The sequence below is a fragment of the Salvelinus fontinalis genome, chromosome 31, assembly GCF_029448725.1.
Source record: "Salvelinus fontinalis isolate EN_2023a chromosome 31, ASM2944872v1, whole genome shotgun sequence".
Lineage (NCBI taxonomy): Eukaryota > Metazoa > Chordata > Actinopteri > Salmoniformes > Salmonidae > Salvelinus > Salvelinus fontinalis.
Window position 1 is genome coordinate 37,165,585 of NC_074695.1, and position 18,110 is coordinate 37,183,694.

The 18,110-nt window shown below is 42.2% G+C and overlaps 1 protein-coding gene and 1 pseudogene across 1 annotated transcript; both read right to left on the reverse strand.

Annotated features, from left to right (window-relative positions):
- Positions 1-17: 17 nt before the first annotated feature.
- LOC129830173 (probable pleckstrin homology domain-containing family N member 1) lies at positions 18-7,435 on the reverse strand. Its single transcript, XM_055892506.1, has 11 exons — positions 7,014-7,435; positions 5,229-5,328; positions 4,763-4,906; positions 4,541-4,627; positions 4,344-4,422; positions 4,026-4,162; positions 3,631-3,777; positions 1,973-2,059; positions 1,699-1,774; positions 1,440-1,516; positions 18-466 (listed from the first exon to the last, which is right to left on the reverse strand). The coding sequence occupies exons 1-11, from the start codon at positions 7,106-7,108 to the stop codon at positions 356-358; spliced, it is 1,140 nt and encodes a 379-aa protein (XP_055748481.1). The 5' UTR covers positions 7,109-7,435; the 3' UTR covers positions 18-355.
- A 565-nt stretch (positions 7,436-8,000) lies between these two features.
- On the reverse strand, positions 8,001-17,827 carry LOC129829312 (protein polyglycylase TTLL10-like; annotated as a pseudogene).
- Positions 17,828-18,110: the final 283 nt, after the last annotated feature.

An 18,110-nucleotide genomic window follows, 5' to 3' on the forward strand; every position in this document is an offset into this window, starting at 1 on the left:
TTGAGTTTGTACATACATTATCAACAACAACATAATAGAAAAGGTCATGAACAGCACTACATTTTCTATTTTGGTTTAAACAGCGATTTGCCGAAAAATATTGTAAGATCAGTGCACTAAAAATATTCTCCCAATTTAGCCTATCCATTGGTATTACTGTCACTAGTGAAGCAGAGTTCTACAGACAGTAACCTACAGCATAAGAAATTTCACCAGAATCTCTTAATTTCATTGTACCAGACTGAATAATGTATGCATATACACTGTATACAGTACATGCTGTCCACAATTTCAGTGTCTATTGATGAAAAGAGGCATGAGTCTTCTATTGAGTGAGGCCATTGGCCAGTGAGTCTCAGTCTTGTGCTACTGTCATTGGTTCCTGGGACTCCTTCCTGCTCCGCAGTTTTTTCGGCATGAGGGGTGGAGCCGTGTGATTTGAGGTAGCTTGGAGTTTTTTTTCCAGCTATGTGAGAAAATAAATCCATTTTTAGGTTATTACATTTTGGGACTACCTTTGGGGACTTACTTTCACTAACTTGATTTCTTCTGTAAATTAATCTGCTATCACAACAGTTCAAGGCTGTTCACAAAATGGATAAACATATATGGCTCAATTGGAATCAATATGCACTGCTCAAAAAAATAAAGGGAACACTTAAACAACACAATGTAACTCCAAGTCAATCACACTTCTGTGAAATCAAACTGTCCACTTAGGAAGCAACACTGATTGACAATAAATGTCACATGCTGTTGTGCAAAAATGCACATTTGTGGCCTGCTGGAGGTCATTTTGCAGGGCGCTGGCAGTGCACCTCCTTGCACTAAGGCGGAGGTAGCGGTCCTGCTGCTGGGTTGTTGCCCTCCTACGGCCTCCTCCACGTCTCCTGATGTACTGGCCTGTCTCCTGGTAGCGCCTGCATGCTCTGGACACTACGCTGACAGACACAGCAAAACTTTTTGCCACAGTTTGCATTGATGTGCCATCCTGGATGAACTGCACTACCTGAGCCACTTGTGTGGGTTGTAGACTCCGTCTCATGCTACCACTAGAGTGAGAACACCGCAAGCATTCAAAAGTGACCAAAACATCAGCCAGGAAGCATAGGAACTGAGAAGTGGTCTGTGGTCACCACCTGCAGAATCACTCCTGTTTTGGGGGGTGTCTTGCTAATTGCCTATAATTTCCACCTTTTGTCTATTCCATTTGCACAACAGCATGTGAAATTTATTGTCAATCAGTGTTGCTTCCTAAGTGGACAGTTTGATTTCACAGAAGTGGGATTGACTTGGAGTTACATTGTGTTGTTTAAGTGTTCCCTTTATTTTTTTGAGCAGTGTATATAGGCAGAGAAGGCTAGCCACACAGTTTTTCCAACCAGTTTCATCTTTGTTCCCTCATTTCCCTTTTTAAAGGGACTATAATGGTACTGTACCTGTTGTAGCTGGAAGATCCAGTTCTGATAGACTTCAGGACAGGTGCAGGATACCTGCAGCGGCTCCATCAGTTCACCTGCACCACACAACATACAATAGAAGTACAATGCTCTTCACCACTGTCTACAGCAACACTTGATACAGTTGACTTGCTGCAGATCTAGTCACAGTTTCAATGGTTAATTTAGGGTCCTTTTGCCTCATTATGCAAAAATGTTAGAGCAGTATGACGTACATTATGTCTGTTTTGTATTTTACCTGTTAACTCAAATTCCAGCCTCCCAGGTAATGCAGACCTCTCCACGGCTGTGATGCTTTTCCGAGACAATCTACCCTAAAGTGTTATGACAAACAGGTTGAAGTGTCATGTATTGGATCAGCTCTATAAATTACAACATCTTTTCTGAACTGTACATTTTAGAATGTCACACCAACATCTACTGTATAGCGGAAATTGGCAAACTAGGTAAGGTCACCAGGTTCACAATCTTTACTGTGACATTGTATCCTTGAGAACATAATTTGACTGTACCTCATATTTGACACTGAGGCGCTCGTTATCCACAGAGAGCAGGAGGACATCTTGAGGGAAGAGTACGAGTAGCCGCTCATGAAGTCCCTGCAAGAATGTATCAACGTTGTCACAGTGTTTATTTTATCTCAAGTCCACTATTATCATTATAGTTACTGTTATCATCAGCAATATGACTATTAGCATAATCAAGTACTATTATTAGCCCTATGATCATTATTACCGGTACTATTAGTATATGTATTAACATTAGCATTATTTATATATGCTTTTTTTATGTAGCAGATAGTTCTGACAGAGTACTGGACTAGTGTAGAATTATTTTCTAAGTAATTGTTTCATTTGTATGGCATTTATACACATTTCTAATATGTGGTGAATCTGTGTTTTAGAAGATAACTGTGTTTGCCTAATTCTGGAAATACGTCATTCATTATTAACCTGTGAAAAGAGAAGAAGAGGCGAAGTGAGAGGGTTTACTTCGCCAAGAATCTGTCCATGAAAATAAGACCATGAAGTGAGGAATTCTTGTATGGAGGTCAATAAGAGAGTGTCAAATTTGGTCAACAAAAACATTAGTACTAGGCTCATTTGCTTGAATAGAAGTTTCGAAATGGTTAGGTTGTTACGAATGCACTGATGTAAGTGTATGCACGTGGCATTTCGACAGATTTGAGAAAAAAAACTTTATATCGGAGTTGTGCCTGTTGTTTACATGGGTATCTGCCCTCTCATTGGCTAGAATTGTCCCATCTGATCTCGCCTCCTCCTGACTGCCTTCCATCTTTGAGGACATGTATTTACATTGTTAGAGCGGTCATTCGACTATCTTGTCAATATAATAGAAAATCTTTGCATGGGAACTAATGATCTGTTATCTGATTTACCAATGCATTAATTGTGTTTTAATATCTTTATTGAAACAGGAAGTGACAGACAGTTCTTGAGTTGTGGCTAATGGTATTCAATGGGTTGTCACTAGTTACCACAGCCTATGCAATGGGGTCTGCCTAAATAGTTATCCGTCTCCATCATCCTCCATCATCCAGTCCTTGCTGCTTACAGGAAGTCATCCATCCAGCTGTATACAGCCCCTAAAGTTACAATGGTGCCAGCAGTGGTGCCATTTTTGGTGGATTTGTGTCTTTTGGTGAGTTTTCATCTCAGTACATTTTGGTTAGCTAGCTTCACCTACCCAGCTTACCACTTGCATAAAATACTGTTGAGCTCTTGAGCAGCTGTTGAGCTTTTGGGGCTTAGTGCTGGAGATGTAATGGATTTCTGCAGTTTTATGGTCATTGTGCCACCATTTCTGCCACCATTTGGTCCCGTTTTGATCAGTTGGTTAAGCATGGCACTTGCAATGCCAGGGTTGTGGGTTTGATTCCCACGGGGGACCAGTACAGAAAAAAGTATGAAAAATGTATGCACTCACTACTGTCAGTAGCTCTGGATAAGAGTGTCTGCTAAATTACAATATTCCACATATGTTTGACTTTTTCATTCCTGGATAACATGCCTTATTGTGACATATTTCAATCATTTAGCATTTCTAAAATGCTGGCTAGCATGACAACTATTAAGTTATCAAGACCCCTTGAAATGGACTTCAGAGTAGTGGTGAGTACAGAAGTTACAGCGCGGGTTGTGTTAGCTACCTGTCTCTGTGTATTGATGATGTGGACCATGGATATGTATCCTGGCTGGCCCATGTGCTGGATGGGGGCCCCTTCCCAGTGCCTTATTGGGATTTGCAGTAAATACTTTTTCAGTTCCTCTTTCTTCCAGCTCTCATCGCAGGGTACCTACAGTAAATTACAACAGAAATGTAGCTTCATATTTGGAGAGTTTCGCCAATGATAATTATTTTTTACAAATGTCCTTTCATGATGATGTATTTAGCTCATTAGTTGTTCAATTTGTGATCAACCAAAGTAAACCTCACAATTGTTAAACAGATGTGTCATTGTTAAATCTAAAACTATCTTAAGATCTATAATTTACTGCAAAAGGGGGTGGTTCTTCTAGGGGGTGTTCTAATTGAATACCTTACCAGGTAAGACAGTGCACAGCTGGAGGGGTTTAGCGGTTGGCTAATGGATTTGTATCTCCTCTCCTCCATGTGGTGTATCCATTTGTTCAGCTCGGCTGCACTGGCACAGGTGAAGACTTTGGAGTCCACCATTGGACCTAATAGTGGGAGGGAGATGCTTGCCATGTTCAATACAATAATTAAACCCTTTTCTGATGGCTTGCTTCACACCTATGATCATAGCACAGCCGTGACAAACCACAAAATCAAACAGCCTTGTTGATTAATTGCTTTATTGAACTGTGAAGCTTTTTGATCCATTATGATAATAGGACTCACCACTGATCTGGAATATGTGTTGCTTGTTGGAGTCCAGTGAGGTGGCTTGGAAAGACAGTCCAGAGAGAGGCAGGATGCCCTGAGAAAGAAGAAGCAACACACTGACTAGCCTTAGGGGAATGCAATGTACATTTAAGTTAAATATTCAACATGCGTCTGTGTCGTTACAGTATTTCCCCATTTGTAAAGCAACCAACCTCATAGATAAATTCTTGATGAGAGGGATCCAGAAATAGGATCAATAAGTGGAAGGAGAACAGCACCAGATAGTGTTCACTTTTCTCCTATAGGAACATAAACAAAGAAAACATGTGACAGAACATTAGTACAGAAGTCCTAGAGTTGGGAAAGTGGGTGCTGGACAGTGAGTGATGATTGACATCTACAGTATATATGAGCATGGTGTAGAGAGATGTTACCTGTGTGTAGCTGTTGTGGAGAGACACACGGGAGGAGTGCACTATCTCTCCATACATGTGTGCAGGCTGGCCCTCCCAATCACGGATGGACTGGTTGTATATGCTGTGGTACAGCTCCTCTCTGCTCCTGCCCCATAGCACAATCTACGGGAATAGAATAGAAGACTTTAGATCTCTCATGAAAAAATAAGATGTAGTGGAGGAGTTTACATTAGTATACATCAGTATTACTGTATCATTAATGTGATATAACAACTTTGACATAAAATGGTATGTTGACGTTTGGCACCATGCATTTACACTCGCTTGCACTCAAATTATCTGGTCCACTGGGTGTTTTACTGTGGGATAAGTGCATGGCAGAACTTTTTCCACTTTATATCTTAGTGTCATTTTCATACAGACACTCTCTTTCTCTGTTTGTCTCTCTCTCTCACTCACACACACCCTCTCCTTCTCCACTGACCTCCTGATCGAGGTGTCTCACTGAAGGGTAGCGAGAGGTTGGACCGTCTTTTCCATTCCTCACAGAGAGCTGAAGCCTGCTCTCTCCTAGAGTCCATATCCTGAAACAATAATATATACTGTATCAGCAGTCAACCCCAAATCTCATTTTACCATATCCCATTTAACCATGTTACATTTACCCCACACTCTACTGTAGCATCTCACAAATCTAACTAGTCTACAAACACATGTGCAATTCCCCTGAACTGAGTGCAGTAACAGCAAATGTAGAAGAGGGATTATTATTTTTTTTTTTACTGTAGACCAATTTGCCCACCCCACTTACAGCCTGAGCCCTCTCCACCCGACCAGTGTCCATTCATAAGCAGATTAAAGTGGGGTGCACGCAAGGAGCAGACACCCACCATCTGATCACCTCACACAAAGACCTGCCCTCCTTGGACCATTTATCTGGTAGTGATAAAGTATTCACACACCTCTAAACCATTCCCTAGGTGTGGTAACAGTTCTGTTACATCTGTGTTTGTGCTTGTGTGTCTGTCTCTGTGTGTGTACGAACAAGCATCCTTGCGTGGGTGCATAGTATATGTTGCTGTTGGCTGATCCCTCGTCTTCTCTCAGTTAGGACACATGCTGTCTGTGAGCTGCTATTATGATTAGCTCCTTGTTTTAATCCCCCATTCCTTTAATGAGGGGATTTAGAGGCCTGGTCAGTGTTAGACCAGGCTGGACAAAAGAGAGATGAGTGGTAGTATTGTCTGCTAATTAGCGAGACAATATCCCTCCCTCCTGTGCTTCTGCATCTGAATTATTTGCTCTTTGGGGTTTTAGGCTGGGTATCTGTATAGCACTTTGTGACAACTTCTGAAAATACATTTTGATACATTTGAATGATTTCACCGGCCGTTCATGTCCTAATCATATCAGTGTCGCATCAATATGTTCATGTCTAAACAGAGTCCAAACTAGCGTTCTGCCTCTGTGTGTGTGCTTTTGTGTGAATGAAAACGACACAGATATATTCATTGTTCCATAATATATGCCCTCAAATGTTATTGTTTCTTACTCATGGAACTGAAGTGCTCAGAGAAAGAGGCCTTCCAATTTCATTGTCCATCTCCTAGTAAAACCATGATCAGCATCGCTTCGCTGTAAAAACTAAAGCAATATAAGATTGTGGTATTAGCCTTAGGCTATATAGTTATTCTGATTGACTGGTGCTTCAACCACTGTGGCTTCCACTATCCTTTTCAAACAAACAAGTTTCAAATTATGGAAGACAGATCACTGTGGTAAACTGTCCGGGTTTATATTAAAGTCTCTTCGTCTGTGTTTCTGCAGAGTTTTTGTAGTTGCCAACATAATTTGAAACTTGTTTGTTTGAAAAGGATAGTGGAAGCCACAGTGGTTGAAGCACTATTTCTTTCACCCATCCCCCAAAGGTTCACCACTTCCTCTCAATGCCTCGTCTATTGACCTTTAATCAGCCAAACCCAACAATAGGTACTTTAATAGTATTCATTCAAACTTTCCTCCAAAGCCAAGAGGCTCAGTATTTTCAACAGAGATATAAGAGAATTTTCTTGTTAGTCTTAGATGCTGTCATGTGTCATAAAATATATAAAAAATTTCCACAGTCATGTTTCCGAATTAAATTAAAATGGGATTGTGAGGTTGTGAAAAGCCGAATAGCTATCGAACTTAAACAGACCGCTCTCGTGAGGGATTGATATAGTTCATGGTCTTCTGTTATACATCAAACTATCAACAAACGAAGACTCACCCTGAGTTGTCAATCTCCAGAAGCTCGATCTCATCAGGGCCCACCTCGTCAATCCCAGAATGCGCTCCTCTCTGAGTCACACTACAGCATCCCATGACCAGGTAGCTCTCTCCTCTCCTCTTGCAGCCTAGTCCAGTCCAGACAGACAGAGAACTCTTTCCTTCACCCTCAGTCCCTAGTCCTCACACTAACTATACTGTACCATTTGCCTCCATCTGCACCCATCCCCACAACTTCTGCACCGCACTAAGACCAGACAGGGGGGATATGTAGAGAGAGGGAGGGGGGATAGAGAGGAAAAGAGGACACGCCTGTCGCTTAACTTCTTAGTTCCCCTTTTTTCTAAAACACAATATCACTATCCCTGAAATACCAAGAAAAAGGTGCCAAAGTCCCTGAGATGAGTTTAGTCAAGAAGCGAAAAACTGTGAGCAGCGTCATAGTGCACTCTTTCTTCCTTCCTGTCAGTTTGCACTCAGACCACGCAGAGAGCCACGCAACTTCGTCAGTGGTCTTTTCACTTTGACGGTGTCACAAACTTAACTTCTTCTGAAGCCTGTCAGCCTCCCTTTTAGAATTATGCAGATTAAGCAATTGGGAAACAAGAGACACTGTTGACTGTTGTTGAAAGAATCCTCCTGTTTACATGAGAGACAAAGCAGTCATAAAAACAAGCCACAGCTTCAACACGGTTGTGTGTGTATTGTGCTGCAGTTGTTGTTGTTGATGTTACAGATTAGAACAGTGTTGAATAGGTGTGCTAGGACCAGTTGTCATACTGATCGTGCAATTGTATTGTTGAAGCCACCTCAAAATGCAAAGCGTCAAAGACAGAATCATCTGTTTTGGTCAGAGGATAAACATACTTTATTATTTTCATACATGATCTAGGGATTTTCTGTAATGAAAAGCTAGGCGGGATTCTTTTCATGGCGAGGTTCCATATTGCTGCCAACTAACCAAAATGAGTGTCTCAGTGTGAATATATCACAGCTCCGTGTGCTCTTTCTCATCTTTCTCTTCCTTGGCTGAGCTCTGTGTGTCTTCACCTGGCTCCTGGCCCCCCTCTCCTCCCTGCCCCCCTTCCTTCTCCTGTTTGTCTGTCCACACGCTGCAGCTGGTGCCGGGCTGGGCCAGTTGGAACTGGATGGGCCTTAGGGAGTAGCAGAAGGGTTGGGCCTGGTTGGGGTGGGGTGGGGGGTGGGGGGGCAGGCTTTGGTGACTGGCAGGCGTCGCACAGAGAGGTGAAAGCCTTCGCTCAGAGCCGGGATGGAAAGGGTCATGAAGATGCTCTTCACCTGCAAGAGGTCTAGGGGCTTGCAGTGTTGCGTGTTCCCCCGGGAGCCACTGCCAGAAATTGCTGAGCCGGAGCTCCAGCTGAGTGCGGTCTCGCTTGGGGGGCCGAGTACTGGGTTTTGGGGTGGGATGGGCTCTGGGGGTGCCTGCTGGGCCTGTGGGTTGGTTGGGAGCAGCCTGCAGGGATGGATCATTAAGTGTAGTGACAGGGACAGGAGGGTCGGCGGCGGGGGTTGAGTGGTATCAGTGCCAGTGAGGGATTCAGAGACAGCCATCATGACTGTAGGAGAAACTATGTTTCTACAATGACCTCCCCAGACACTGATGCTACAGACTCGGCCTTCTGAGTTCTGCTGGTGGTGGAGAGCGTTTGGGTGGAGGCACTATTTGAACGCTGGGCTTGGAAGTGTACTGCTGTTTTGCTGCTGCGGCTGAGAGCAGGGACAGGGGCAGTCTCCTCATTATACAGTAGCACAAAGTTCCTTTTACTGGTCAGTGGCAGCAGCTTCAGCCAACAGTGACACTTGCTGAAGATCTCCAGAGTCAGACATGCAGGAGATAAGGCATAAGGCAGTAAGCCCTGAATAACCAACAGCTGGGTGGTAGCTACAGTATTACACATTAGGCTATTTTCAACACTCCAACAGAAAAACAGAGAGCAGCCATACGGGCAAACTAACAAATGAAAGGGGAACTGGGGACACATCAACAAATCATCTCGCTATCATGAATTACGAAATTAAACTAGTTTATTTCTGAGATCAGCTGCATTTGAGGAGAAATTATTTAGGTCATATAATCCAACAGAACTGTTAAGATAGTGTGTGCTCACCCGAAGTCTCCTCAACAGTACTGGGAATCACTTCCTTCAGGACCTTGCAGTTGGTGTGGTGGGCTGGGTTACAGTTCATCTTCAACAGCCAAACCTAGATTAGGACAGACCAAGACACAGTAAGTACTTCAGCTGTTAATTTCACCAATCGCTCACTAATACATTGAAACCCACACACACACTGTATATTAAAAACCAATTAGCCTTAAAGTTCTCGTCAATCATGAAGTCAGCCAATCAGGTCAAAGTACCCAGCACCCAGTCCCTAGGCAAACCCTTGTCAACCCTGAGCTTGTCATTGATGTAGGTGTTAAATCAGTTCATGAACCAGACGGTCTCCTCCTTCAGCACACTGTACAGAGGTTTTTTTCTTCTGCTTGTACTGTGGGGAAACAGCAGGGGGATCAAGATACACATGAATGGGCCAGAGAGAGAGTTGTTGAAAGTGGACTGGTACCATTATTTTATGACCTGGTTTCTGGTCTATTTTCATGCAGTATCCTATGGCGATGCATCTGTTGACAACCTGATTCTGAAATAGTGAATCTCAGATTATATTACTAAACTTGCAGGTCAAGGGATGCAAAATAATTTTGCAAGCTGAGCAAGAGAAGCGTCTTTTTTCTACTCATCTTATTGGTCAAATGGGAAGAGCTGTTGTGGGAGTTGGGGTCATAAAGGTCCCAGGAAGTGCAGGTAACCATGGCGAAAGAACAGGTGTGTGAGTGTGGCGCAGGCAATGAGGAAATAAAAGCACACGTCAAACTTTCTCGCCTTCAGGAGCAGAGTGTTCTGGACATACCTGAGGAAACATGAGTTATTATACATTATAATCCACTTGGCTGATCTAGGATCAAGCCAGTCCATATAATCTTATTCATGTTGATCTATAAGCTAAACTGATCCTAGACCAGCACACATACTCTGAATCTTTCTGAATACAGGCCCAAAGCATTGCATCTACAGTACATTTCTTTTAAAAACAGATCTTGTATTCCCTCTGTTGGTAAGAAATGGAATAACATATCCGATTCTGGTTGACACTGGCAACTTTGCAATTCATGGAGAATTTTCAAACACTTTTCTTAAATTTGGTTTATATAAGCTGCGTGGCTGCAGCGGAGTACTACAGTATAACCACATTGAATTAAACACGAATTCTCGAATGGATATGATCCATAGAAAATGATAGAGACCTCTAGTGGCCATTGAGGACATCGCCAATAAGGACATCCACCACTTCAATGTAGTCAACTGAGTGGGACTTCCAACTTCATTGGCTGATCCCTCCTGGTGACCTTGTTGGAGTCATGTCCAACTGAGTCATCAGGAGGGATCAGCCAATCGTGAAGAAGAAAATTGACTACTTCAAATTGGAGATTGCCTTAATGGCGCTGCCCATGCTTTCACAGACGCTATGATGGCTCAGCTACAAAGATGTCTTCTATCTATCTCTATGATATGATCATATCATCTGCAATTTCTTATGGCAGACAGAGTACTGAATGTCCTAATAGAGTAGTGTTCACAGCCCTAGTGTTCACCCACCGCTGCACGATGCATGCCTGGGGCAGGCGAAAACGCAGCTTCCTGTTGCATTGACTCTCTGCGATGTTCTGCAGCTTGAGTCTAAAGGCTGAGATATCAACCTGGTTCTTCAGGAGGAAGATGCCCGCCCCTGCTGAAGGCCCATGGGTTTACAGATCAACACGCTCATCTCCTCATCACACATACCTAGTAGCAATGCAATGGTCTTTTTAGAATATCTCATGTAATCTTGGATTTAATTTTTTTTGTTGCAAGAGCAGTGTGTGGGTTTCTTTTTTCTTTGACGTTATCGCATTATTCCCACGTGCCTGCAACAAGATAAGTCAGATGTGTGAGTGCGTTTTTGAATATCTTATAAGAATATCTCAATAGTAACCATTGTAGTTACAGTTGAAGTCGGAAGTTTATATACAGTTAGGTTGGAGTCATTAAAACTCGTTTTTCAACCACTCCACAAATTTCTTGTTAACAAACTATAGTTTTGGCAAGTCGGTTAGGACATCTACTTTGTGCATGACACAAGTAATGTTTCCACAACTGTTTACAGACAGATTATTTCACTTATAATTCACTGTATCACAATTCCAGTGGGTCAGAAGTTAACATACACTAAGTTGACTGTGCCTTTAAACAGCTTGGAAAATTCCAGAAAATGATGTCATGGCTTTAGAAGCATCTGATAGGATAATTGACATCATTTGAGTCAATTGGAGGTGTACCTGTGGATTTATTTCAAGGCCTACCTTCCAACTCAGTGCCTCTTTGCTTGCCATCATGGGAAAATCAAAAGAAATCAGCCAAGACCTCAGAAAAACATTTGTAGACCTCCACAAGTCTGGTTCATCCTTGGGAGCAATTTCCAAATGCCTGAAGGTACCATGTTCATCTGTACAAACAATAGTACGCAAGTATAAACACCATGGGACCACGGAGCCGTCATACCACTCAGAAAGGAGACACCTGTCTCTTAGAGATGTACGTACTTTGGTGCGAAAGTGCAAATCAATCCCAGAACAACAGCAAAGGACCTTGTGAAGATGCAGGAGGAAACAGGTACAAAAGTATCTATATCCACAGTAAAACGAGTCCAATATACACATAACTTGAAAGGCCGCTCAGCAAGGAAGAAGACACTGCTCCAAAACTGGCATAAAAAAAGCCAGACTACGGTTTGCAACTGCACATGGGGACAAAGATCGTACTTTTTGGAGAAATGTCTGATGGAACAAAAATAGAACTGTTTGTTCTTAATGACCATCGTTATGTTTGGATGAAAAAGGGGGATGCTTGCAAGCCGAAGAACACCATCCCAACTGTGAAGCATGGGGGTGGCAGCATCATGTTGTGGGGGTGCTTAGCTGCAGGAGGGACTGGTGCACTTCACAAAATAGATGGCATCATGAGGGAGGAACATTATGTGGATATATTGAAGCAATATCTCAAGACATCAATCAGGAGGTTAAAGCTTGGTCGCAAATCGGTCTTCCAAATGGACAATGACCCCAAGCATACTTCCAAAGTTGTGGCAAAATGGCTTAAGGACAACAAAGTCAAGGTATTGGAGTGGCCATCACAAAGCCCTGACCTCAATCCTATAGAAAATTTGTGGGCAGAACTGAAAAAGCTTGTGCGAGCAAGGAGGCCTACAAACCTGGCTCAGTTACACCAGCTCTGTCAGGAGGAATGGGCCAAAATTCACCCAACTTATTGTGGGAAGCTTGTGGAAGGCTACACAAAACGTTTGACCCACGTTAAACAATTTAAAGGCAATGCTACCAAATACTAATTGAGTGTATGTAAACATCTGATGTCACGCCCTGACCTTAGATGTCACGCCCTGACCTTAGTTATCTTTGTTTTCTTTATTATTTTGGTTCGGTCAGGGTATGACAAGGGTGGTTGGTTTAGGTTTTGTATTGTCTAGGTGTTTTTGTCCTATCTGGGGTTTTTGTATATCTATGGGGGTTTTGTATGTCTAGGTATATGTAGGTTTATGGTGGCCTGAATTGGTTCCCAATCAGAGGCAGCTGTTTATCGTTGTCTCTGTTTGGGGATCCTATTTAGGTTGCCATTTTCCATTTTGGTTTTGTGGGTTGTTATTCTATGTTTAGTTGCCTGTTTTGCACTAGACATATTGCTTCACGGTTCATTTTGTTGTTTTGTTAGTTTGTTAAGTAATCTTCGTTCATTAAAAGAGTTATGTACTCTTATCACGCTGCGCCTTGGTCTCCTCCTTACGACGACCGTGACATTAGAGAGCCTTTTTATGTCTCTATTTTGGTTTGGTCCGGGTGTGATTTGGGGTGGGCATTCTATGTTTTCTATGATTTTGTATTTCTATGTTTTGGCCGGGTATGGTTCTCAATCAGGGACAGCTGTCTATCGTTGTCTCTGATTGGGAACCATACTTAGGTAGCCCTTTTCCCTCCGTTCAGTGTGGGAAGTTGTCTTTGTTTGTGGCACTATAGCCTTAAGCTTCACGGTTGTTTTTGTATTGTTTATTTTTTTTGTCGGCGTCATCCTAAATAAAAGGAATATGTATGCTCACCACGCTGCGCTTTGGTCCTCTTCATTTGACGGCCGTGACATCTGATCCACTGGGAATGTGATGAAAGAAACAAAAGCTGAAATGAATAATTCTCTCTACTATTATTCTGACATTTCACATTCTTAAAATAAAGTGCTGATCCTAACTGACCTAAGACAGGGAATTTTTACTCGGATTAAATGTCAGGAATTGTGAAAAACTGAGTTTAAATATATTTAAATGTGTTTAAGGTGTATGTAAACTTCTGACTTCAACTGTATATGTCACCTATACTGATGAATTAGTAATAGCACCTGTGCTGACTACATTACCTATATGTCATAATAATGACTTATGTCACAAAGCAATGGGAAGAGCACTGGCAAATGCAGCTCTGTTCCGTTGTTCTCCAGGCAGTATATCTCACTGGCTCACTCAATCACATGGGGGTCTCACACAGATGGTGGTACAGTATCTTTGGATTTGTTTACTTTGTGATACCTGCGTGTTATATTTCACCTGATTGTTGTCATTTTGCTGTAGTCTTGAGATATGCTGTTTCAGTTGATAACGATATGCAGATGCATCACTGTCATCCTTGTAACTTAACTTTAACTAAAGTTATTATAAACTGCATGTATGTTTCTACTTTTTTGAAGAAACATGATGAACATTGCAAATTATACTGCTTCCTTCTTCTACGGCAGCTGAGTCATAAGTCTATTTGTGCTTTGGTGTTAAGTGGGAGAACTGACTGTGTCATGCTTTCTTCTTCAACCCCTGTCTCTCTAACAAACCTTCTTACTGACGAAAGCACACACATCCCTGGGTCGCTCGTCTTTTCAGTTCGCTGCAGCTAGCGACTGGAAGGAGCTGCAACAAACACTCAAGCTGGACAGTTTTATCTCAATCTCTTCATTCAAAGACTCAATCATGGACACTCTTACAGACAGTTGTGGCTGCTTTGCGTGATGTATTGTTGTCTCTACCTTCTTGCCCTTTGTGCTGTTGTCTGTGACTAATAATGTTTGTGCCATGTTGTGCTGCTACCATGCTGTGTTGTCATGTGTTGCTGCCTTGCTATGTTGTTGTCTTAGGTCTGTCTTTATGTAGTGTTGTGTTGTCTCTCTTGTCGTGATGCGTGTTTTGCCCTATATTTATATGTTTTTTTAAATTATAATTGTTTTTTTTTATCCCAGCCCCCGTCCCCGCAGGAGGTCTTTTGCCTTTTGGTAGGCCGTCTTGTAAATAAGAATTTGTTCTTAACGACTTGCCTAGTTAAATTTAAGGTTAAATAAATAAATAAATAAACAGGTTTGAAATTTGGAGAGACATAATGGTGGAAATCCTTCTGAGGCGAGGCGGTAGGGACTTTTCAAAGGACTGTGGGTGTCATGGCTTCTCCCTGTGTAGCTCTCTCTGTGTCTCAGACCTGCCCTCTGCCGATATGTCTCTATGGCAACAGAGCAGGTTTTTCTTGTGATTTTATCACACTAGCCTGCTGGGAATTGATTTTCTGTACTCTACAGTATGTACCGTAACTTTCCAACATAAAATCAATAATAATAATAATACATTAAAATCACAAGGACAACTATTGTGTCACTCAAACCTGTCAGTTACGAATGATTTGTTTTCATAATTTGCTTTCATTGTCTCTTCCATGAAGCACAAGTTCCTTTTTCAACTCTAGCCCCCTACAGAATCTAGATCTGTATTGTAGTGTGCTGTTATTGGCGCGTCATCGTGTAACTGGAGGCGTTATATTTGACCCGGGCCCATTTCTACCTTCCCTCTGGGCAAAGAAAACCTCTCTCTCATCCCTCACTTCCATGTGGAAGGTAGCGGGGGAAAACTCCTCAATTTTCAACCTCCTACAAGGCACAGAAGCAGCTGTTAGATGAAAGGAAGTTATACTGTCTTATTTAAAGGGATAGTCTACTTTTTCAAATTTAAAAACGGTTCTAGGAAAGACGACACCATAGGGAAGTAAATATATATTTTTTTACTTATAAGTTAATATAGAACAGTGACCACAGGCTAATACTTCCGGGAACGCTGCCTCACGAAGCAGACTTGACAGACCCGGGTTTGGGGTGTCAATGAGAGAAGTGAAAAATGTGTCCTTAGTTGTTCATTTTCTCAATTTCTCAAGGCACAACCCATTATTGACAAACTGACACGTTTTCATTTTTGTAAAAAAAATACTTTATATCGAAGGAGTGCCTTGATTTCATGGCCTGCACATACAGATTTTGGCGAGACATAACTGTTAGACCCAAAGACGTGTTTCTGCACGAGCTTAACTATCTGTCCATGACATCGCCTACAAGCGTGATCTGAGATTTATTTTGGAGAGACAGTTTCTAGGCGTCTTATTAAACCATATTTTGCAAAAAAAAGAGAAAAACATTACAAAAAGGCCAATAGCATCATTAGTTATGTTTTTAAATGAACACTAGATGGGGTAAGTGTTCAAATTGAAATGTTTTTATTAATGGGCGACTCTTTTAATCATGTTAATGGTCTTTATTTTATGTAAGCTGCACTGAAATTCAGTTTTCTTTCATGTAAACTGCCAAAGTGCACCATTGTGGCACATGTATTTGTGAAAATTAAACCTATCTATATCTTCGACTGTACTGTGAGAGGCCGATGCACCCTCTTTGTCTCAGATGCCTCACCTCAGTCCTGGACTGTGGTTGACCTTGCTGCTGATACAATCATACTCCCTTAGGTTGCTAAGGAGCACGATGTTAGTGGTCAGCACCTTGTTGTTGGGGATCTGGTACAGAAGCTGTTTACCTACAACAGGGTTTCCCAAACTCGGTCCTCAGGACCCCAAGGGGTACACGTTTTGGTTTTTACCTAGTACTGAACAGCTGATTTAATCAACTAATCATCAAGCTTTGATCATTTGAATCAGCTGTGTAGTGTTAGAGCAAAAACCAAAATGTGCACCCCCAGGTCTCAAGGACTGAGCTTGGGAAACGCTGACCTACAACATGATGACATATTCAAAACCGTTCTCCTTCCTATTGTTGTCCTCCACAAAAGACACAACATTTCAAACACTGAACCCAGATCTATATTTGGTGCTTATTTAGAAATAATCAAGACTGAATTAAAATGTAATGTTACTGTCACTCTATTGATACCTCTGAGGGGTGAACCACATGAGCTTGTATAATACAGCTACCTTCTTTGAAATTGTAGTAGGAGACAGGAGATTTGGTCTCGGACCACTTGAGTTTAAAGTCCTCCAGTCTTGTCGTAGAGCCGTTTCCATCCTCTACTCTCACAATAGGAGGTTAATACTCTAAATATTTAATCAAGACCTATGTTGAATAGTCTTAAAATGTCACATCATTGGTATAGGGGAGTGACTCCTTCAAAGAAAAAGAAGGGCCCCGGGCCCCTGGGCTCCTCTGTCCCTCTCCCTCTCTGGGTACGGAGGTAACAACACCACCCTGGGGGATGACCTCCTGCTCCCACTGAGGCACCGCTCCTCCAAACACACACCTTCCACACCCAGAAATATGGATTAAAATACACACACACAAGCATGTATACACTCGCACACACACACGCACGCACGCACACACACCTAAACACACACACACACACATGCATACACTCGTAAAGTACATACATGCATACACACACTTGAATTTAGGTATGTTTAGTGTAGTACAATGGAGCTTCCGTGCCCTATTCATGTGTGAGCCTTCAACTCTGCTATTCACTAAGGCTCAGGCTGCTACAGTAATAACATAGGGTCACCCAAGCCTTCTATCTATTTAACCCTTCAGGAAGCCAAGACCATGCATTGTTGGATAAGATATGCATCTCATTTTACTCATCATGCTTTAGTGGTAAACTGTATCGCTCAACTGACTCAGAGCGCCAAATTATATTCAGCAAGTGTCAATAGATACTATAACTACAAAGGTGGGAACTCCAGAGAAAGTATTTTTTCCTAAACTATAAGAAATAACTTTGGTTGGACACCGTCTTTTCTTTTCTTTGTTCACGGAAGCACATAGGAACTGTTTTGCACTGTATGAGTAACTGGCAGTTTATGCCTCTCCTGTTACTTATTATCAAAAAACTTGAACAGAAATAATAGAATTGAACAAAATCCAAAATGACATCCCACCATTCCCCACACACACCTGGCCCTCCATTCTCTGTCGGCCCCCCTCCTCCGTGCTGCAGACGTCTCCTGGTTACCTCAGAGGCCCGCCTCCTTGTATTTTGCGGTTGGCCTTACCCTATACTGGGTTCTGATGTCACTTCCTGTATCTGGTTGTTGTAGGCCAGGGACTTGCTGTCTCCCACCTCCTCCTGCTGTGTTGAACCCCTGGCTCTGGCTCTCCTTGGGCGTTGTTGTCTCCACAGACCAGCTGGGTGTCCAGCAGCCCTCTAATATTCAACTCTTATAAGACATGGAGCCCAATATACACTCAGGTTTGACAACTGATGTACAACACATTATGACAATGGTTTTGATACTGATATTTTTGTTATGCAACCCAGTTCTCCGATGACATCACTGACCGCTGCCCCAGATAGTGGGAGTACTGGAGCAGGAGGAGTTTTTCCATTCATCGTCAAAGTGGTACAAATAGTTTTTTTCATTTATAGCCTAGAACATTTTGTCAAATTGTATCATTCTTTTATGCTTTATAGATAATTAAGAATGAAAATAAAAATGTTTATTTAAAGTAATTAAATGTCACCAAATGCATGAAATGTAGGCCTGTTTTGCAATATGCAGAATCGGGTGTTAAGCAGAAGTAGGTAGGCAGTACGTGATGACCTCTGACCTTATCTAGAGCTGGTCCTGTTGCACACTGATGCCTGTAGAACTGGAGGGAAAACTTGAGATATG

Excerpts from the sequence above, each read along its gene's own strand:
- LOC129830173 (XM_055892506.1), bottom strand. The coding sequence starts at position 7,108 with ATGGGATGCTGTAGTGTGACTCAGAGAGGAGCGCATTCTGGGATTGAC. Across the intron at positions 4,628-4,762 it reads TCCACAACAGCTACACACAG|GAGAAAAGTGAACACTATCT; the intron begins GTAACATCTCTC and ends ATGTTCCTATAG. Across the intron at positions 4,163-4,343 it reads ACACATATTCCAGATCAGTG|GTCCAATGGTGGACTCCAAA; the intron begins GTGAGTCCTATT and ends TCCCACTATTAG.